Source organism: Chanos chanos, chromosome 1 (assembly GCF_902362185.1).
Source record: "Chanos chanos chromosome 1, fChaCha1.1, whole genome shotgun sequence".
NCBI lineage: Eukaryota > Metazoa > Chordata > Actinopteri > Gonorynchiformes > Chanidae > Chanos > Chanos chanos.
This window is the reverse complement of record NC_044495.1, coordinates 24,117,458-24,140,953: the sequence shown is the minus strand read 5'-3', so window position 1 is coordinate 24,140,953 and position 23,496 is coordinate 24,117,458. Positions and strand designations below refer to the sequence as shown.

Here is a 23,496-nt window from a genome sequence, read left to right as displayed (position 1 = left end):
AGAAACTGATGTGGTTTTCATTAAAGAGCTGATAAAGTACAAGCGTGACTGCAGACACACGTAAAGTCAACCTCTTACTGAAAACATGAGTCCAGAGTCTGTCTGTCTGAGGAGTCACTGAAACATACATAATAACGAGTCATAAAATCGCTCATTGTCATGGAGGCCTTGAGTATTCAGATAGTCGAAGTCAGTCATTAAAATGACAGATTTTTTAACTATAAACTATACCAAAAATTTCAGTTGTCAGCAATCGTTCAGCTTTTCAGTTGTTACTGTTTTCAGTACTTCCTTCTCCAGCACTGGCACTAGGCCTATTTGTGCAATGTTCGAATAAGATTGGAGAAGATTTGATGACTGTGGCAAGCAAAAATGCTAAGCAGTGAATATTCTGATGGTGTGACATGATCAAATGGATTGACCATATCACCCATAGTCCAATGCTGTACTGTAACTTCACATGTTTGAATTATTTTGTAACTCTCATAAGGGTTTTCTTCATGCAGTCCATCCATGGAGCTTGTTGGTATGTACATTTCATTTTATGATTGACTTTCGGGAGTTGTGTCCCAAAGAGAAACCATTACTGTATGTGGGGACACCATTGCTACTGTTCCAGATGTTTAAATTTCTTGAGTGCCCTGAAAGTAATCTTTTTTTGCACTCATTACTAGATTTGTTTAGGTCAACATTTATCTGTCTCTTTTGATTTGGCAGATCTTTGGCCTCCTGTATGGTGACGGACGACAAAGGAATTGGACATATGTGTCAACTCATTTTTATACCATAGTGCAAATGGAAGTGATTCAAGACCACAATGTAGTCTGTGTCTTCAATTTAACTGTTTAACTTAAATAAGTTTAATTATTTAATTACTAATTAAATAAGTACAAGTCTGACACCTGTGCTTTCAAAAAAAGTAATTGTACTCAGTGAAAAAGGAAAAATTGTTTTAAACAATTAAACAATTGTTTTAAAATAAAGTACAACCTTCTCTCATATGTTTCAGTATAAACACAGTCTATTATGTGTATTGTTCATTTCACTTATCATTGTCGCTCATTTTCCTTAAGGGCGTACGAAATTCTCGACCTGACTGATGGATGGATGGGCAGATTGGCTATATGTGGGTAGATGTATGAATGCATTTGATGACTGGCACAGGACTGCACGCACATGAAGAGATAGAGGGATGGGTGGAGGGACTTGCTTCCTTTGCTGTGAGACACAGGTGTGTACTGCAAGAGTAGAGTCAGCATTTCTGAACATAAATCAGTGACTAACACACTGAACTTGAACACAGGAAGCTGTGTGTTTGTACAGATAAAGATCCTCTGACACGAGAGCTCTGTTTAAAGGGTCTTGGCTCGGGGAGACTGGTAAATTCTTTACTCTCTTTCACAGATTTGACTCACTTTAGGCCATGACCACTTTCTGCACATAATCCTTGTGGCTAATAACACACTCTGCTGCTTTATCATATATGAGTATTTCCTGTTCGTCTGTCGGGTAAGCTATTTTCTCCTGTGGGCATGTATGTGTGGCCATTACAGACTCGGTGTCTTTGTCTGTGTGTTTCTGTGTGTCTGTGCTTGCACGCGTCCTTGTGTGTGTGTGTGTGTGTGTGTGTGTGTGCGTGTCTCTATGTGTGTCCGCGTGCATGAGCAAGTCCATGGCTGATGCGTATGGGTATACGTGTGCGAGCACTCTTGCCTCTGATAGGATTTACAGGCGTTTTGGGAGGTCAGGCCTCGGTCCAGGTAATTTGCCACAGATGAAACTCAACTCCAGTGTTTGGATGTGTCCGACAAGGATTTTCAAAGCTGCAGGAACCCCATTAGCACCTGGCAGGGCTCTCCCTTTCCTTCCCTCTTTCCCTCTCTTATTCTTTTCCCCTCCCTCATTCTCTTTCTCAACATAGCTAATGACAGCGCCGTCGTCCTGCTGCAGCTCTAAAGTTGTCTCAGCAGGGTGACTGGGGTGTTCAGGGCAGGCGTAAGGCCCATTTACTCCGGCATGTTCCCTCACACGTGTAGCCACTTAGCAGCAATGAGGTGCCAGACGACCCCGCAGCTGCCACGGGAACAAGGCTGAGGAGAGCCAAAAGGGCATCTGTACACTCTACCTTACCTCCCCATCTCTGGGGCCAAACATAGGCCACTGGTCAACACATAGAATTACTACAGCAAATGCATGAGATTAGAAGATAGTGACAGTGTGTAGTTTTGGTCAAGTCTTGATTGGTCCTGACTTCTGTGTATGTGCATCACAAAAAGATCCTACAATTATCGCTCTGCTGTTTACAACCACACCCTTACACCCACACCCTGGTTATCTGTGCTGTCTGATCAGAAGTAACATTTTAAGATTAGGGGCATTTTTAAATATACTGCCACATCATATTTTTTAAACATTCTGCATCTGATGGAGCCAATGACTCATTGTAGACTAAACAAAATAACTGATTGTACTTACTCATGCTAATCATTTGACCAGATCACCAATGAGACCAGAGGATGTAGAAGTGCTGAGAGTATGGAAAAGTTCTTTTTCAACCTGCAGATTACAGACTAATATTCTAGTTCATAAAATACATGATGCATTACATACTATTCAGCATCAGTGAGTGATGAAAGCCATGAATGAACACATTTCCCCTTTTAATGCAGTTTAGTTCAGCATAATTTACTTTAGTTTAGCCCCAATGACCTCAATTCATGTGTGTCCACACTAATGTGGACTTACAATAGCTCAGTAGAGAGGTCTATTGGCCGCCCTGGCTCGTCACTAACATTGTTATCTGAGTAAATGTGGTCCTTACGTCTGCGGTACGTATTCCAGGGTTAAACCTGATCGCTGTAATTGGATTTATGTGCAGGAATGTTTTCCAAGCCCAACTTGTGAAATACCTCGCCATCTGCTCCCCATTAGAACAGCACACACAGCTCACAACACAGAGGAAAACCCTGACGTGTTGATTCATTGTGCTAGAGGACTGTTTTATTATGCCGGCACAGAGAGAAAGAAAGAGAGAGCCCTGTGGTTTTAGCCCACTGCGCAAAGCAGAAGTCCACCCTGTCTCTCTCTTCAACAGTTTCACTCATGTTTTCTTCTCTGTGCCCCTCTATTCTCTCTCTCTCTCCCCCCTCCCTCTCTTTCAGTCACCGTCTTTTGTTTCATCGCTCTTACTCTCTTTTTATTTCCCTAAGATTTTTTTTTTTTTACTTTTTTCGCTCATCTCATTTCTTTCACACCACTTTGCATCAGCCTCATCCTTCACCTCCTAAACATAGTTGTTCTGTCTGTCCACTCTCTCTTTCTTTCATCTCCACATCCCCAAACTTTTCCCCAGTCTCTCTCAAGTGTGCATTTCATTCAGTCATCCAGCCCTCAGTGGTCAGAGGAGAGTGTGTTGGAAGGAGGGGTGAGCCCCTGGAGCTGACCTCTCATCAGTCATCCCCAGCACAGGCACCCTCCTAATTGGGGGGAAAGGGTGGGGGCAAGGAAGCTGTTACTCTGACAAGGGGTGGTCAGAGGCCGTAGAGAGGAGATCACACCGGCGATTAGACTCCCCTGTGAGTTTTAGGTTCACCCAGGTGATGAGGTGATGGGGGCAGGGTGTTGGGTGTGTTCTTCAGATGACTGGCCTTTCTGCAGCCTGTGGCATGGCCCTGTGTGTGTGTGTGTGCGTGTGTGTGTGTGTGTGTGTGTGTGTGTGTGTGTGTGTGTGTGTGTGTGCGCGTGCGTTTGTATTTGACCTTTAGTCATAGATATGGATACGAGATGATATAGCCTACAATATCCTTTACTGTGTGTCATCCACTCTCTCTCATCTACCTCTGCAGACAGATATCTTCATTTCTCCATCACCCTGCACATCTCTCTTACAAACTCTTCTGCTTAGCCTTGCCTGCCTATGTAAATGAACATTTATAAGATTTTTCTTCAGTGCATGTGTATGTTTTTTAAACAAAGATACACCTGTTATTTTTCAAATGAGAAGAGCCATATGTCTCTTAGTTACGACTAGGTTATGATTAGACACATGAATCTTTAGTTATGTAACATGGAAGTAAACAGACAGTTCAGTTAGTACAGTGAAACAAACCTGGCTGTGTGTGTTTGTGTGTATCTGCGTGTGTGAATTTAGATTGGGGGCGACGCGAGCACCATGCAGTGTCAAAGTGAATCTTCTTTATGTCTTTAAGAGGCCTGGTGTTTGTCCTAAAGTGACTTAGGAGTTGCTCTGTTTATAGTTCAGCCTCCTCCCTAGACGTTTACATGCGTTGTGTCCAAGTTGAGTTTACTGGCTGGGCTGTCTTCATCCCCTCAGGCCTGAGACAGGAAAACCTTACAGACTGATGAGGAGATTCTGAACAAAAGGAAGTGAGAGAAGAAAGAAAAAAAGGAGCAAAGGAACTTAAGAAGAGGGTGGAAGACAGATTTGGATCGCTGCAAAGAGGTGTGCAATAGAAAATGGAAGAGAAGGAGAGGAGGACAACAGGAGGGGAAGAAGAAATACAGGGAGAATCATCAGAGAATTGAAGGTTGTGTGTGATGAAATTAAGACAAGAGGAGAAGAAAGATGCAGCTAGAGCCAAAAGGGAGAGCTGATGGGAGTTTACTAAGGTATCCTATATCGATGTGGTCATTTTTGAAGGAAGATCAGACCACACTTCTCCCTGCATCTCTGGCCCCTTGGCCAAATTCCAGGCCATTCCGGCCAGTCTTCAGATCATCCAACGATCATTATGGATGTGGAGCAGGAAACATTATACGGTATATATATATATACCTTCACTAGACGCTGACAAGATTTCTTTTCCTAAATGCCAAACTGCACCTCTAGGATACCATAATATTATCAGCATTTGGTACAAGTCAAGTGGTACAGCACTGTAATGGGTTAAATTCAGTAGTAACTTGCTGAAGGTTTGACTCAGAGGTGAAGAAATCTATGATGAGTAAAGAAAACTTTGTTAGAGTTTCCTTGGTAGAGACAAACATGTAATCTGTCCATACCCGCTGTACAGAATACATTTACTTTTGTTCAAGCTTCCAGGGAAAATCAGGCGAGACCAGGATCTCTGCCAGTTGTGAGTTAATGTATTCAACTGTGGTAATTTACTCCTCTACCAGGTTCTCAGAGTGTGTCTGGATCTATAATCTGACGTTGACTGACATGACACTTTGACACCTGGGTTCCTTTGTTAGACAGTGTTTGCCTGCTCGCACCTGCTCACCCAATCAGTCCACCATACACGTACACACACACATACACACACACATGGACTTCACCGCATAAACAGACCTTAAACCAGCCCATCTTTAAAAGCTACATGTGACTTAATGAGAGAGGACCAGACGTCTGCTGTTCACCTCAGCTCTTTCTTCCTTCTCTCATTCTCTCTCTCTCTCTCTCTCTCTCTCTCTCTCTCTCTCTCTCAGGAGGGTCTTTAGAGCTGCCCATTAACAGCCAAAGTGTGGATTTCCTGTGAAATAACGATCACGCCCTCCGCAGGGTTTATGTCTAAAAACTCAGGAACACTTAGTTAAACGAAAAACCCAGCATGATGGTATCCAAATGGGATTGCTTCCAGCTGTGGGTGCCAGAGTGCCACACCTTCCAGAGCGTGCTAGAGCGAGAGAGAGAGAGAGAGAGAGAGAGAGAGCAGAAGTCACTAAGTCACTATGTCTACCACGGGGTCATGGACAACCCAGTCAATGGAATGATCCTCACCATCACTGATGATGTGACCAATGAGACAACAAAATCACCTTTTCATCACATTTTCATTTTATTTTCAATGCATTTCACAACAGTATGGGTGTTTATTCAGCTACCGACATATCTTTATTCATTATTCTGGCCAACAATATTCCCCCTTGTCTGTTACCTTCTCCAATATTACCATCTACCCAGTATCACTGCAAACAAGCACTGGAGGTGCACTTTAACCTTTTTCATTTCATATTTTTCCCACATGACGTATACCCTTGGATACACTGAATTTTGGATAAATCAGAAACCTCTGTCCTGTCTGAAGTGATTTATAATGTTTCAAACCTGCTAAGCTTTATTACAAAAGAGATTCTTCCAGATTTCCCTAGATACACAAGATAGGTATGACATAAAGTGTTTTAATTTTATCACTGCCACAGTTAATAGCGGCCTAAGCTAATCAGCAACTCCCACCCCACACTCCCAACCTCTAGTGTCTCCAAGGGAAAGCTTTGCTGAACAAACATAAACTGATTCCATAGGTCTGAATTCTGAATCAATGAAGTGTATTGAGGAGAAAATGTGGTACAATGTGTGGCACAATAATCCATAAAGTAACACCAAACTGAAAAACAGCTGTTTCTTACATTCATCTTGGAAAATCATCAAGACATGCATTAATTTATGGGACATTCCATGAATTTGTGTATGATTAGAGGAACTAACACCTGAAAGCCTATCTAGAGAGTTGGGCACATAAATCTATCGTGAGTCCTCTAACGCCACAGCCATATTAATGTGCAAGCATTGTCCCTCGAAGGACGAATCCCTGACTCCAGCACATGCGCCCCTGTGCTCTGCAGCTTTTGCGCATTTCTGACAGTTACGCACAACGGTGTACAATCAACGGTTCAGCGCAAAGTGTAATTTTGCGTGCGCGCGCTCACGCGTTATTTAAGTTCGCAAACAGATGGAATACTACAGAGTACCTGCAATGTGGTATTTCATTTTTATTTCCAACCGAAAAACACCCTCTCGTTCAGTGCGTGGTGTGAGAAATTCGCATTTAAGTTAAGGTTTTGGGAAGTGACATGTTTCATGTCCAGCAACAAAGCCCTGAGCATTTCTTATCTTAGCCCTGAGTATTATTCTTATATAGCCCACAACATATCAAATGCGTTCGTGAGAAGCTGATGGAGACAGAAGAGTTAAGTGTCGTTTAATTGCCTCGCAGTTGGGGGAAGGGTAACGGTGTGATAAACCTCACAGGGGGGGTTGAACCAAGGACGGGTTCTTTCCAGTAAGGGGGAGTCTAAGACCGGTTGTGGTAAAGGCTTTTCTTGTTAATCACTTACGCCGGGGCTGATATCGGACCATATAAGCAGGTGAAATCGCTAGTGAAGATCACGCTCATCAACCTTTCACGAAACTCGGAATATCGTTCAAAGAGAAAAGAAGTCTGAAATCATGCGGATTTACAAAGTCCTTCTCTGTGTGATACTTGTCGCTCATTTGGGTAAGTTTTGATTCAGGGATATCCTTGTCTGAATTAGCTCTCCGAGACAAACTACTGCATAACGAACTCTCCTCGGGCTTCACAGTTGTCTGAGAAATTGTGCAGAGCATCTTTTCTTTGGTTTGCATGTTGTTTCAGTGTTAAATATTCTTGTCTGGTCCTGTGATACTGCGGACTGCATCATTGCGAAGTTCCCAAGGGTAGATAGTCCTGTATTTTACTAAACTGTTGCATTTACAATGCAAGTCAATAAACGTCAGTTTCAGTCTCCAACTTCTTTGATATTGCATGCTTATTGTTATAATAAGCCAGGCTACCTGCGCAAAGGGTTCAAAACAACCGTTAGTAAGTTAACAATATGCAGTCGAAATATGGTTGTGTATGTCTTCGAAAATCTGTTGTAAAACATGCCAGATAAACAGTTTCCTTTCACTCTAAATGTGGAGATGACCAGTGATCACTGTTTATCCAATACTGCGTCCTAAAGAACGCAGCTGTACTTGAGGTGTGCACAAAATGGTAAGTCCCGTCTCATGTTTGAGAGGGAATAGAACGGCCCATATATAAGAGGCTGCTGTTGTCTTTACTGTTCTATGGGATGGTCAGTGCGCAGTGTTTAAACGATCCCAGTTTGGCCCCCTTCTACATGCAATGCAACAATTTTACACTCAGGTGCATTCATCATTGCCATCGATATAATATTAATATGTAAGTTGCCGAGATAAAGAAAGTTCATTAACAAATTCAGTGACTGAGAAAACGAAGCATCCAGCTGAATCTATAATATAACATGTCACAACAAGGCCAAAACACCACTCAGCTGTATATTTTTCGAGGGATACAGAAATATCCAGTTACCATCTCTCATACCTCTCCTCATAGACTATATTGCTTTACGCTCCAGTGCGCACACCAAAAAGACAATGAAAGGAGCCGATTCCGGACGAGAAGTATTATATATATATATATATATCATATAATTATGTGTGTGTGTATGTTTGTGTACATATATATAGATACACACACACACACGCATATATATAATTGTGAGAGTGGTTGCTGAAGTCAACTCAGACGTTTTAACCCTATGGCTTGATATGAAGCCCGACTGGAAAGATATTGAAAGTCTGCGGACCTCGAGAGTCAGCCTATCTTATCTCATCGTATGTGGAAAAAATGTCCATGTACCTCGAGTGCGTAGATTCCGAGCTGAAAACTTACTGACGGGGTGTGCAACATCTGGCCAGTTACAATATTTCCAAATTGCAAATGTTCACTGAAACAGATGTGGGACGTAAACACATGTCCGAACGAGATAGTGCTTCAGACCTGCTCTTGAGTAGTTGTTTATCATGCGGAGAGAAGCTGCGTTCCTGGATACTCAAGCAACTTGAGAGATTAGTCGCTCAGCCTAGAATCGTTATGGTTTTTATTGAGCTGATGTCCATGCATATTTGTGTAAACATAACCGAAATCTAATAAAGATCGGAAAGAGATAAAGAGGTAGGCTTTAACTGCAGGCGAGATTAATCTAGGGGGAATAACTGGCACGCTGAAGGAAAGGAGGAATGTAAGAATAACTGTGTGATGAGCGCCAGATGTACTTCACTTTAGTCCAAACATTAATAATCGGTTCACACCAGAACTAACCGCAGGAGACCCGTAGACAGTACAGGAATACGCCGGTAAACCTCTTTTTTGAGCAGGTTCACCCCCGTTACAATGCTACACTGTGGGAATGCATTTGTGATGCTTTTATGCCATATGCACGAAAAAGAAGTTAACCAAAACAGGAGTGTGCACTTGTTGACCATTAATTTTACATTTTCATACATTTAGTATAATATGACAGGCTTTGTTGGCTTTGCCAACTAGCTGCACAAATAGCTTACAATTCAACTGGTAGCCAAAAGGAGAGCAGATGTGCAGAGATGCAGAGATGCTTCTCCTTAGATTTATACCATGAAGGTTACAGAAGACAAAATTACATCACTGTTGTATTGTGTCTGAGGTATAATATGTGAAGTTCATGCATGGATGTATGTTTTCCTGTGGAACACTGACACTGGGAGGATCCTCTTTCAGAAATCACTGAGAAATGATGTTAGAGCTCAAACTCAACTCCCAGGGCTCTCATTGACACCTGCAGTATGGAGAACCCAGACTTTAGGGCTCCTCTGGGAAGGCCAGTGATCCCAATATGACTAATGTCTCAGAGAGGATGCACTGAGGGCTGATAAGGTGATCTCTTTTATTCTGTCTTTGTGTGTGTGTGTGTGTGTGTGTGTGTGAAATACTACCATGTGTTTTTCTTGTAGGAGAGTGTAGAAAACAGACACTGCAGAGATATCAGAAGAGTGAGGACACCAAGCTTCTGTGCTCAGACTGTGGGCGTCCCCGTGTGAGAAACCTCTCTCTGGAAGATTGTGCTTGGAAATGCAGCAAGAGCAAGAAATCCTGCAGGTTACTAGACACAAAAAGACACAGACTATAAACCTATCCTTTTCTTAGTGCTTGCTGTCAGAGAGGAAGGAAATTCTACACACAGCTTAACAGAGAGTTCTGCCCCCCCCCCCCCCAATTCACTCATTGCAGAAGCAGTGAACCAGACCTCAGAGATCACTCATGTCCCTCTCTCTCTCCTCACAGGGCATTTCACTTTGACTATCCAAACAGGAAATGCCACTTGCTCTCATTTGACCGCTATTCAGAGGGAGCACAGAAAGAGTACAAAGCCAACTATGACCTTTATGAGAAGAAAGGTAAATATTTTTGTCATCTTAGCAACTTTCGGTCATATTTGACATTTTAACCTCTCTTTTTTCTCAAAGATGTTTTGACCAGAAAAATAATTAAACTAAATCCGTGTTTGGATACGAAGGTGTCCGTTAGGTGTGGAATATATTGGCCTGGAGTTACTCCTCTGTGTAAAATTCATCTGTGTCACTTTAAACACCGCCAGAACTCTTTCTGTAGCTTAATGGTTTTGGAAGGAAACACCAAACACAAAAAAAGCAACACAAATAAGCATTAGCGTAAACAAAACGGTCACTGTTTACAGTTTAGTCAAGAGTGTCCTTCGGCCGAGCCCTGAAAACTTAAGCCTGTGAATGTCCTTAAAATTCACTTTTGGAGAATTTCACATTTTTCTTTTTCATAACTACGTCAGAGATCTTCATCTTACATAAATAACTTTTACAGACCTTAATAATCCGAAATAACATGTGTGTTGTTTTTGCACAGAGTATGTGAAAGAGTGTATCATTGGCTCTGGAGTGACCTACAGGGGAAGAAGATCTGTCACAAAAACTGGAGTCCCATGTCAAGCCTGGGATTCGTCTATTCCACATGAACACAAGTAATCCCCCCTTCTTAAATTATGACTTCACTCCCTTTTTGTTTCTTTCTTAAGTGAAATTAAGCCTCATTTGTGCTAGTGGTACCTGAGTATTAAATCCTGAAAAGATTTTTCAGCATGCTTCATTATCTCCTCTTTATTGTCAAACATAAATCAACCCAAGACACTATAAGGAGATCAGATTACATTACAGGCAGAGGCTTGTGAATAGGAACCAAGTGCGGTGCAGGTGGATAAACTTGATATGCCAGACAGTTGAGAAAGTTATGGATAGACACAAAGAGAAGAGAAAGAGAGAGCCAAGCTGTTTAAAGCAGTCATGTGCCCAGCCCTAATTAGCCAGGAGCTTGTTAGCTCTTTAAGCTGTGCTGGTTATGAGCCATATTAAGAGTTTGGAGTTCGGAGTAAAGGGAGAGTTAAAAAAAAGAGTTGTAGCAGCAATACAAGAGCATGGATTTATGGACTGAAGTCATGTTCTGTCTGCTCTCCAGCTGAGCTCACAAAGCCACAGACACAGGAAAATACGAGCCTGAAACAGAGATGAAAACCTGGCCGTCTGCAATTCCAAAAGACACTTCCACTTTCCCCACACAGCACCGGACAGCCACTTATTCATCACAACACCCCCTCCCCTCCCCCCGCCCGAGTGAATCATCCAGAGTGATATGACCACTCTCCAGACTGCTCTCCTCACTAAACCAGACAGGAACATCCAGGCTTCCTTTAACAACACATCTCCCTCACATTAAAGACTATTGTGTTCACCAGAGGCAGCAGTCAAGACTAAACAGAACAATGAGAGTTAGGACCAATGTGTTTGCAACACTACCAGTGTTAGTTTAGTTATGTTAAGCAGTTTCTATCACACCTCACATGTATGAAAAACATGGCAGATTTTTCAGGAGGAGATAGACAAGTTTCAAGTTTTCAAGTTTCAAGTTTTATTGTCATTTACTAGATAACAATGTGGACACCATTATCAGCAATGAAATTCTCAGGCTCGGGGCCAGCTCAACTTGCAAAGTGTAGCAGTCAAATAATAATAATGAAAGAACAATAAAAGGTAAATATAGGGGTATATAAGGAGATATATAAGGAAATATATATGTACATGTGCAATAAATAGAAATGTACAGAAATGTAGAAATATAAAAATATAAGATAGATACAAGAGTACAGGAGTATAAGAATGTGTAGTGGATGAACAGTCCTGAGTGGAACACAGTATCGGATTGGGTAGACAAGCACTGGCCTCACTGTAACAGTTCATAAAAGTTTGCCATGAACAAATAAAACGATTTTGTGACTTAGGAAAAATGTACATTTAGGCCATTTGAGTTTCAATGCTAAACAAAGAGGGAAGGGAGGAGAGGGAAAGCTGGCTTAATGAACTGAGTGTCTGGCCTGCCACCGGAGGGACCAGGCTTTGGCAGAAAGATACAAATCACTGGCTAACATCTGTTAGCACAACATCATTAGCTCCATACCTCTGGCCTCATGTGGAACTAGCGGCGCTGTCCAGATGCAGCTTTGAAGAGACAAGTCGAGCACTTTGGGCTTTGATTATAGAGATATGAAAACACACCAGCAACCTTTAAAACCATTAGAGAACTGATTCACTCAGTCTCCCTGTCAAGTATAGGGAAAGCCATTTGTCCTCAGAGGAAGTGGTGAGGAATACTGGGAAAGAATTTCTCACCCCTCACCTAAGCGCACTTCTTCGTTCAGTCAACCCAAATCCTAAGTGAAATATCTTCACTATTCTGAACAATCTCTGCTTTACAAATCTCAAGCTAAGATGAGTTTTGGCAATGGTTAGACCATTTCAGTCTGTCTGCAAACCATCGCAGAGATGGTGAAGTGAAAGACTTGGTTTGCTAGTCTCAAGCAGAGGTGAGTTTTGGCAGCGGTTAGACCTCTGTAGTCCGTCTACAAACCATGGCAGAGATTTCTTTCTGTTTCTGTAAAATGGTAAGAGTAGAAGATGGAGAAGATCAAGCAACTGAAGCAGCAGGGAAGGCAAAGATTAATTTATTTGTTGATTCTGTTGTTATGTCGTAAGAGGTGACACAAAGAGTTTGGGTGTAACTGCCAGAGTATTTTTCTGATTCTTTGCGTTTTCAGAGACATACTGAGTAACAATGAAGTTCTCTGTTTCTTCTCAACATAAATCCAATATTGAAAAAGTCTTGGATGTTTCCCCCTTCAAATTGTTTCATGAGTCACCAGTTACAGAGTCGGCTATTATTTAAGACATGGCTATTTCATAATGTGTTTTATGAAATTAAAGATTGTTTATAAATGTAGCATCTTTCTCCCTCTGTCTCTCTGTCTGTCTGCTTGTCTCTCTCTCTCTCTCTCTCTCTCTCTCTCTCTCTCTCTCTCTCTCTCTCTCTCTCTCACTCTCTCTCTCTCTCAGTTTCAAGCCTGCTAGATACAGGAAGAGTGACCTGCGTGGCAACTTCTGCCGTAACCCAGACAATGAAGCCACTGGACCCTGGTGCTTCACCTCTGATCCAGATATTCGGCATCAGGAGTGTGGCCTACCACAGTGCTCAGAGGGTAAGAGAAGCCCTTAGAAACATTCTGATACTGTGTTGTATATGCTGAAATTAAGTAATTAAGGCTTAGCATTATACATAGCATAGCACTGCTCTGTGTGTGTGTGTGTGTGTGTGTGCACATATGCTGGTGCATGTATGTTTGTCTGTTAAATAGCAGTGAAACTATCACTATATTTGTAGTTGAGTGTATGCGGTGCAATGGTGAAGGCTATAGAGGGCCTATGGATCACACTGAGAGTGGGAAAGAATGCCAGAGATGGGACTCCCAAAGACCTCACAGACACACATATCAGCCACATAGGTGAGTATAACACAGATAAACAGCCCCTAAACTCACATACACTGCTCCATATATTCATACACAAATCACTGTAGATGGTAATCAAGAGCAATCCGGAAATGTAATAAAGTAAGCACAACCATGTACAGTAGTTTTACAAATTGTATTAACAGTGTACATACCAGTCAAGATTTCAGATTACTTAGTCTGGCTCTCTTTTACTGTGCCTCTGTCCCTTTCTCTTCACAGGCACTCTGGGAAAGGGCTGGATGATAATTACTGCCGTAACCCAAATAATGATGTGCGTCCGTGGTGTTACACCATGGATAAAAACACTCCCTGGGAATACTGTGACATCAGCATTTGTGGTCAGTGCCATTCAGTACCTAACAGGCTTTAACTCTCTCTGGAATTTCATTGAAACCAGTTGTTTTATCAGTGCACAGATTTCAAATATTACCGGAACTTACACGTAAATATTAACAGAACACATATATATTGTCTCTCTCTCTGTGTGTGTGTGTGTGTGTGTGTGAGAGAGAGAGAGAGGGAGAGAGAGAGAGAATGTCTAGATACCCCATGGAGTCTGTGGCTTAGCTGGTAAACGTGGGTATTCTGCTGTGGCTTTTAGAATGTAATGAAATAAGGCGATGGGACTGAGTGGTTCATTGTTTATACTGTAAGTGCTTAATGACTGTCTCGGTCAAAAGGCATTTAGTCAGCTCTGGAACACACACAGTAGGTTGTGTTCATAGTGCAAGACCAGGAGGGGAGAGGAGAGGAGTATATAGAGAGATTAGAGGGAAGAGGCTTAGGGTGGAGAGATGTTCCCCCAAAATGCTAAGTAGCTCTTACAATACTAAAAACATTACTGTTTATTTGTCTGTGATGCTTAGTTTTAATAAGGTATTTTAATGACGAGTTTTGGTGACAGTTCATAGTGGCTTTGAATTTTCATATTAGTTAAAGAACTCTCCAGGAGTTATTTTCAACAGAAGAACAAGCCACACACCAATTTCTTTCACTTTCTTGTCGTGTATTACGGATCAGTAACAGTTTCAAACTGCTTCTGTATGTTTGCGTGTGCCTGTGTGTGTGCGTGTGTGTGTGCATGCACGCTTGTGTGTGTGTGACTGTATATATGATGTTTGATATGGAGTGGAATTATGGCAGAATATTTCAGATTTTTGTGGAGGTTGAAGCCTTGTGTGTGTGAGTGTGTGTATAATGTTTGGTTTGGCTGAGTTCAGCACATCCATCAGCTGAAGCTGTACAGTAACTCACTGAGCTCTGAACAGGTGCAGAGGACCAAGTTGGAGTTTGGCTCATAAATTGCACTGTCTGGGTTCTGCCTGTAGGGATTAATGCTCACTGCTCCAGAAAGCAGTGGATCTGGTCATACTGCATCATACTCATTCATTTCTCCATTCCTACTCTCTCCCTACTGAACTTTATATGTGTCTCTTTGTTTCTGTCTCTGTCTTCCTTTCTCCCTGGGCCATCTCTCTGACAGATTCAGATAATAGCCCAGACATGGATGTGACGACGTCCTGCTTCCAGAATCAGGGTGAGCATTACCGTGGCACCATAAGCGTGACTCCGAGTGGGGTGACCTGTCAGCGCTGGGATTCTCAGTTTCCTCACAACCATTCCTACAACCCCCAGAACTACAGATGCAAGTGAGTTAGCAGCCAGCTCAACTCTCACCTCCAGCTTATTCGCTGGACAGAGGTTCAGACCAAACACACACCCTGAGGCTCATGACAGGCATCTTGACTGTCTGTGTTGTCTCTAACAAGATCTTTTGTGTGTGTGTGTGTGTCTTCAGAGATTTGAGGGAGAATTATTGCAGGAACCCCGATGGGGCAGAAATACCATGGTGTTTTACAACAGACCCTAAAGTTAGGAAAGCTTTCTGCACCAACATCCCAAGATGTGAGTCTGTGACCTCTGACAGTACAGGTAAGACACAAAGCCTTACACACCTGTAAGTCTGTGTGCACTGACATTTGAAGTACTTAATGTACATATCTTCCTTCTTAACTGACCTGAAAGACAGCATGACTGGAAACTTGAGCATTCTTATTAATGCCCTCTGCACTTTGAGCGTAGCTAAGCTGAATTTACTTAAAACATTTTAGGCAATTTGTAGGCTTAGATAAATTAAGCAATGTGTAATAGAAGAAACTGGTTTTACTGAGTGAAATAGACTTGAGTGCTAGAAGGAATCGAATCAACAATTTAAGTTCAATACTCCAAAACAAAGCTATTCCAATTCAAAATCATTTTATATGATTTTATTGTTGTATTCAATGAGCTCAAATAAACAAAATCTGCCATTTTGAAGAGCTAAGCCTAGGACTAAGCCTAAGTCCAAAGTAAGTTGAGAAAAGTCTAGAAACTTTGAACAAAACGACAAAGGATTGTGACATGCCTATAACTGAATTCTATTTGCTTTTGTTATCAATGGTTGACATTAATTTTGGAATGCCGATTGTTCAGTCACATAGGATTTGCCAACTTTTTTTATCTGTAATGAAATTCTCACAACTTCTTTATTTTAGTTTTTGTTCCTTTTCCGAAGGAAATCCCAATATGTAATGTGGAAGATCAAAACTTTAAGAGTTTGGAAAAAGGTTATACAGTCAATTTCTAAGCAGTTAAATAAGAAATTGTAGGTTCGTTTGATGGAGTGTGGTCCTGGCTAAAAATGGTTGATTTAAGTCTTTTCAGTTTAAAGTCATTCATGCAACCAGAGATTAAATCAAAATAGTACAACACACTAAAATTGGATGAGTAATGGCAGGAAACGTTATGTAAGAAGTACATTCGTTTTATGTAATATGAACTTAAATTGTTTAATTAGATAGAAATTCTGAGCTAACAGTGTGTAGTCAGCTGTGTGAGTTGATCTGTCATCTGTGTGGATTCTGGCCTGCTTTAATGTTAAGCATTCTAGTTACTGATGCTCACAAGGTCAGAGAACAACAAATATACTGAACTCAGCATCTGTTTTATACTGGCACTATACTGGAATGCTGTTTAATTTCATATGTTTTCTCTTTCAACATTTCAAAAAGATACCCCCCCCCCTCCCAGCAGAGCTACAGTGAGGTTCCAGGTCAACTTGCTTAACCAAATCTGTTTCTAGTTAACATTAATTAGGACTTGGCAGTGACAAAATGTTGTTTTATTTCCCCTTCAAATTGTTAACCAAAAGTGTTTGAAAAATAGTCCCTGGTGTCAAATTCAGCTTAACCAAGAAAATTTTGTTTGAAACATAGTTATTAATTGACAATATGCCTTTAATCCTTAAACCTTTCATAAATTAGCCTATGAAATGACTGAATGTCAGTTGGTGTCTCAGTGTGTGGCATTTGTCTCCTCTCTCTCTCTCTCTCTCTCTCTTTCTCTCTCTCTCTCTCTCTCTCTCTCTCTCTCTATCTACCTCTCTTTCTCTGTCTCTCAGGAATGACACTGATGGTTTTATGGCTGTTATCTGTCTTTCTCTGTCTTAGACTGTTATCAAGGCAATGGAGAAAGTTACCGAGGAAATCTGTCGAAGACTAGATCTGGCATTCCCTGTGGGCTCTGGTCAGATCACACTTACAGCACTTACAGGTTTACAGTCCAAAATCTCACTCTTTTCTTCACTCTCTTCCTCTTCACCTGACTCTACTACATCTGAAGTTGTACTCTGCAAAATGCAAATAAGTCCCTGTCCACAGCTATGAAGTAAATGCATTAGGAGAATAAAATGTACTATTGGGCCTGTAACAGACTTTTCAGCAGTGACATACATTTCTTAATGTCCCTGGACATTCACACTGATGAACGGAGATCTTAATCACTTTCATTATCACATAACTGTGAGGGAATGACCCAGTGAAAATAAACAGAGGAAGGCCTAGGAAATAGAGAGGCCTTATGACTAAGCCCCTTTGTCCACTAACATTTCTCTATGTGACAGAATTAAAGAAAAAAAATACACCATCGTTTTTCCAGGGAGTCAAATACCAGGGGTACCCAGCAATCTATAATTAAGTGAAGCTGTTAGCATTACTTAATTTACAGGAATTTTAAAAGCCAAAATGGCACAGACAGATGGACATGTTCCAGAGGCAACCCCTGACCTCAGGAAGTGCTTCCCCCCAGTCTCACAGCATTGCAGATCAAAGCCAATCAGCTTCTTCATGTGGCGGGCAGCCAGCAAGTCTGTGTTTTTAGATCCAAAGGTCGTCCCTGAGAAACTTCAGCCATCGGCTTGTTTAAGGTTCGTCAGGGATGAGAAATGAGCCCCCTCCTTATAACACTCATCACCCCAAATCCGCACATTTTTCAAACTGGATTTTCCTGATTTGTGGACTCTCCATCTAATTCACTGAAGAAAGAGAACTGAACTTATTTGCTTTTTTGCATTAGCTGTATGGGGTCTGTTCTGTTTGTAGATTTGGTGTGAGGTCAGATCAGTGATCATGCGATGTGTGTTGAGCTTACAGTAAGCAGGACTGTAGAGGGAGCTGAGAGTGCATACTTTCACATTCCCTCTGGGATAAAACCACTGCTCTTCCTTCTATGGACTTTGACTAACTGTGAGGAATTGCCGAACATACAGTAACAGCACTGTCAGAGTTTCCAACTACATCTTCCTCACCCTTAAAGACAATATAACCGATTTTCTGCTTGTGTGTATGTGTGTGCGCATGCGTGTGTGCGTGCGTGTGTGTGTGTGTGTGTGTGTGTGTGTGTGTGTGTGTGTACATATGTGCATTTTGCAGTGGAGACACACACTTGGGGGAGGCCAGCATGGGGCTAGAGCTGAACTTATGCAGGAATCCAGACAGAGATAAGCATGGACCTTGGTGTTACACATCAAACTCTTCCATCCCCTGGGACTACTGTCATCTTGAACGCTGTGAGTGACCAGCATCTTCCACAAGTCACACCCTCCTCTTGTCTACCTCAAATCTCTGCTTTAATGTTTGTGCATCTGTTTTGTGCTTGGATCATGGACTACTGGACTTCAGGACCTCTTATGTTTTTTTTTTGTCGTGTGTGTGTGTGTGTGTGTGTGTATTTCCTATATTACACAGAAAGGTTACTGGCCCTCTTTGCGTCCTTTTAAAAGACAGGACTTGTAGCTGTGATTTCGGCATCATGCTGATTGCTTGGGCAAAAGTTGAAAGAAAAGAGGAAACAGGCACAGGAGGCCTCTGAAAAAGTCCCTTCTTGGTCATGGTACATAGATTTAACACCATTGAGTCATCCTTTATAACTTTGTTCTCTAAGGGCTGGAATCTGGGCATTACAACTGAAAGCATTAAGATACTGGAACTGAAACAAGAGTCTTAAAATCCAACTGAAGGCCTACCACTGATCGTGTGTGTAGACTGTGCAAATGATTCAAACCTGAGCTCATCCTAATCTAAATGCCACAAAAGCAAAGAAGCCCTCACTCAAAGAAAAACTTCCAGTTTAACAGACAATCTGATTTATATTCAGACCATTTCCATGACACGAATGCCTTCCATTAGCAGCTCAGGAGTGTAAATTATGGAGTGGTTGTAGAGCTGTGTGTCAGTGTATGTCAGTGTTGGTTGGACATTGACTATGGCTGTGTGACAGTGTGGAGTTATGTAATGATTTGCTTGTGGTTCTGGTTAAAACCCTCTGTGAGACAACTTGCCTTAACACCAAACAGATGCATGCTCTTTCTTTTGACTAGCCTGAGGGGGTCTGTTAGAGCCGCGGTTTATTCTGTGTTCTCTCCTGGCTGGAGTCTGTTGATACACCTTAATGATGCATCTCACATATTAATCTCCATGGTGTTAAACACTAACTTAGAGATTTCCCTTAAAGTCATTTGTTTTTGTCAGAATGGTCCTAAGAAACAGATCTGGTGTGCACTTATGGTTGGATGTGGTTCGAAAGTCAGACTGATAGAACATGTGGTTTAACAGGCTCTGGTTATAAGCTGCTACAGGATACTGTTTAAGATATTGCTGTGCAGAGTCTGTATGTGTTATTATGTGATGTTATTAATGCAAAATTATGGATTTTTTAATAAAGAATGTGTACTGAATTATTTTTTAATGTCTCATCACAGGTAGAACATCATCACAAACAACACATCCAGAGAGTGAGTTTTAATAATTATTTCCTTCTAATGTGGCTGAAAACATCAGCCAACCACTAACTTACATGACTACACATTTAACCTATTGCACAACACTGCCTGTAATAGCATAATTACAGATGAACTGTGTCTCTGGTTCTATCTGATGCCATTTCTATGCATGTATTGAGTCTATATTTTTTCCATTGTTCTCTCTCTCTCTCACTGAAGTCAGTGAGTCAAAGCCATCCTGTTTTGTGCACATAACGACACGGATCGTGGGGGGCACACAGGTGCAGAGAGCAGAAGATGGCAGTTGGGTGGTCAGCATTCAGAAAGGGTAAAAATCCATATCAGCACAAAACTACATTAAAATACACAAACTCTTTCCTCACTATGTACCAGCTTTCTATATAGATCTTGTGTTTGACTGGAATGGTGTGTGTGTGTGTGTGCATGTGAGCGTGTGTTTGTGTGTGTTTTCATAATGTCATGGTTTTTTTTTTTTGTTTGTTTGTTTTTTCACTGTGCCTGCAGAAACACACATTGGTGTGGTGGGTCTCTGATCAGAGAAGAGTGGGTTCTTACTGACCAGCAATGTTTCTCATCCTGGTAATGCCATTTCCTCTCTCTCTCTTTCACTCTCCCTAACTTCAAACATCCTGTTCTTCATGTCTGTTTTTTCATCATCTCTTTTTTAACCATCTTATTCTGCTCTCTTTACTTTCTATGTCATTCCTATTTTCTCCTCTCTCACTCTTTTGTATGCTCTTTATGCTCCATCCTTCAGTCATCTCAGAGAGTCTTGTATGAAAGAGAACTGTAGGTCTCTAAAACCCCCTCTCTTAGCAGGATGCTCTGGACTTTCCCTTTCTCCCTTTCACTTTGTCTTTGGCATCCCCAAACTCTCTGAGATGTGCAGATGCTCAGTTTCCTGTGTAGGAGAGGGTAATGACAGCCATTCAGGCCCTGGGTAGGGCTGAATGATGGAACAGGATGCTGTAGCTGTGGATCTGTTTAGCTTCTGTGCCTGGCATGTCACTGCCTCTGATATATGTCTGTGGATCTGTGATAGCGGTTTTGAGTGAAAATCACGCTGACCCAGTAGGTTTCTGTTTGCGTATGTGTGTGTCTGTGTTTTAGATCACTAAAGAACCCAGAGCCTCTCCCTTAAGGGTCTAGCTCTGGTCTCTTCCCATAAAAAGCAGTTTTAGTTTAGTTGCCACATCCATGATACTCTGACTGAACTCAGTGCTTAGATAAGGAAAGCAAATCACTTTTTGCAGGGATGCGGGCCAGTTTGCTGAACTAGATACCCTTTACCCCTCAAGATCTTGTGAAGCTGTAGATGCTTTTTTTGTGTGTTTTTAGAGCCTTTTACTTTATCTGCTTGGCTGCTTGCCCTTGGTGAACATATTATTAATATGTTAGATAATATATCTGTATGCATGTATATGCATGTGTACATATATGCATAATTTACATGTGTGTGTATATATATTTATATGGCCCACAGTGTTCCTGACCTGTCAGAGTACAGTGTGCAGGTAGGCCTTCTCCATCTCAACACCACCACCCAGAGACAGGGTCTCCGCATTGCGCGTGTGGTCTGTGGACCTGAAGGCTCCAACCTAGCCCTGCTCAAGCTCACGCAGTAAGCTCCTCAATATGTTACATTGCTATGTATTTTCGTTTACTCTCACTCACTCGCTCACTCGCTCATTCATTCATTCATTCATTCATCCATTCATTCATTCATTTAATCAGGAACTTGACTGTATACACATATATTTACATATATTTATATGTGCTGACAACTCTCTCACTCACTCACTCACTCACTCACTCACTCACTCACTCATTCATTCATTCATTCATTCATTTAATCAGGAACTTGATTGTATGCACACACACACACACACACACACACACACACACATATATATATATATATATATATATATATATATATATATATATATATATATATATATATATTATATGTGCTGATAATGCTGTCGCTGTCTCTTGTAAAGGCCAGCCCCTCTCTCAGAGCATGTGTGGACTATCCAGCTGCCAGTGGCGGGCTGTCAAATGAAAGAGGGGTCAAACTGTCTCATGTATGGCTGGGGGGAAACAAAAGGTACCCGTGTTTATCTCGCTTCAACTGTATTTTCATTGTTTGTGTCTTCGTTCTTATAAATGTGAATCTTAGATGTGGACCTGCTCATATATTCACAAACATCTGCTCCTCCTAACATATTTTATGTTCCTCCTACTACAGGCACAGGATATGAAGGAAGACTGAAAATGGTGGAGCTGCCAATGATCAGCAATGACAAGTGCTCAGTGAACCACAGTCTGCCAATCACAGAGAATAAAATTTGTGCAGGAGGAAAGAAAGACCAAGGTGTTTGTGAGGTCAGCCTTAGGAGTGTCTTATATAACTTATATAACTTTTCAGGGGGGTGGGGAGTAGACTGTTTGTGTCCTCTCTCATAGGCTGCCTTATCACCATCATCTTTACCTGTATTGGTTATTCTCTTGCAGAAAGACTATGGTGGTCCTTTGGTGTGCCAGGAGAGAGAGAGTAAGGTCATCATGGGTGTGAGCATCCATGGGCGAGGGTGTGCCCTTGTCGGGCGACCAGCCATATTCATTAATGTGCCCTTCTACTCAGAGTGGATCCATAAAGTCTTCAAACACTACTGAAGATACAAAGTCCTCAAACACACTGAAGATGCAAAGCCTTCCAGCACACTGAAGATGCAAAGTCCTCAAACACACTAAAGATGATGCGCAGACAGTGTAAAGATTTTTAAGCATTTTTATTCTTTCTGTTGCATTTCTCAATTGGCATTGTTTAGTATCTGAGTTTACATTCAAACGTAGTTGTGAAATAGGAATTAGTTAGGCATAGTCCTTCTTATGGCAAGCCATACTGATTGTGAGTTCACAGACACCTTGACTTTAGGCATTTGGAACTGAATTGATGACTTAGTGTTGTTCTCCTGGAGATACTTGAATTCAACCATAGCCAACAACCCAAGATAGTAGAGATCTATGTTTGACAACCACTCTGGCTCCCTACAGTCAGTGTAATATTACTGTGGTAAGGTCAATGTTTCAAAAAGAGTACAGAAGGGGTACTCATTGGCTGGTCCACTAGATTACTACTAAGGTACATTTGATGACTGTTAAAAGTTACACACCTAGTTTGACTCCAGTTTGGAGTGTGGAGTGGCCCTTTTTAGGGCTGTGTGTTAAGTAGAGCTGTACATTCTTTAATCTTTAATCTGAGTGTGTTATTAACACTCCATGTTTCTATGGGTCTTATAGATCTTGCTAGCTTACAAGCATCAAAGGAGCTTTTCCCTCCCTGTGGTATCTTATATTTAATTTTTTTTACACAGCTCATGAATATTTATTTTTTTATTTTATTTTATTTTATTTTGTGGGGTGGCCAAAGGCAAGATGGAGCTGAATGGAAAATTGCTTCAGCTAGGATTTGGTAACTTATTTTAAGATATTTCAGAAAAAATGAATGATGGGGATAACTGTTGTTTGATGACTGTTCTCTTTCACATGAGAACACATTTCTTACTATATTAAGAACACCTTTATCATAGTTGGTTCTTGAGAGACAGTCATAGTACATTTCCAAATATACATTTACTGCCCACAAAATGTGTGCCTGATCATATTTATACTCAGAATAACATAAAAGTGACAGAATGTATTGTGTCCTTTGTGTACATGAACATGTTTTGGAAAGTAGTGTTACAGTATTATGTAAATAATATGTAAATTACACTCTCTGTCTGGTTCCATTTAGCAAAGTCGTGTTAGCATCATGTACTATTCACATAAAAAGCTGCTATCTGAGATGGTCTGAAACCTCTGATGCACATATCATATGTTTTTATATGCGGTCAGTCTTT

At 41.3% G+C, this 23,496-nt stretch overlaps 1 protein-coding gene across 1 annotated transcript; it reads left to right on the top strand.

The window, feature by feature from the left end:
* Positions 1–5,573: 5,573 nt before the first annotated feature.
* On the top strand, positions 5,574–22,267 carry hgfa (hepatocyte growth factor a). Its single transcript, XM_030775714.1, has 18 exons — positions 5,574–5,641; positions 7,171–7,238; positions 9,560–9,701; positions 9,888–10,000; positions 10,482–10,596; positions 13,016–13,158; positions 13,341–13,461; positions 13,690–13,808; positions 14,954–15,119; positions 15,269–15,402; positions 16,959–17,061; positions 18,219–18,359; positions 19,791–19,895; positions 20,093–20,167; positions 21,072–21,209; positions 21,592–21,698; positions 21,846–21,976; positions 22,106–22,267. The coding sequence occupies exons 1-18, from the start codon at positions 5,574–5,576 to the stop codon at positions 22,265–22,267; spliced, it is 2,151 nt and encodes a 716-aa protein (XP_030631574.1).
* The last annotated feature ends 1,229 nt before the right edge of the window (positions 22,268–23,496 follow it).

Coding starts and splice junctions, on each gene's coding strand:
- hgfa (XM_030775714.1), top strand. CDS start 5,574: ATGGTATCCAAATGGGATTGCTTCCAGCTGTGGGTGCCAGAGTGCCAC. Junction 21,699..21,845: donor TGGCTGGGGGGAAACAAAAG/GTACCCGTGTTT, acceptor CTACAGGCACAG/GATATGAAGGAAGACTGAAA. Junction 21,977..22,105: donor AAGACCAAGGTGTTTGTGAG/GTCAGCCTTAGG, acceptor ATTCTCTTGCAG/AAAGACTATGGTGGTCCTTT.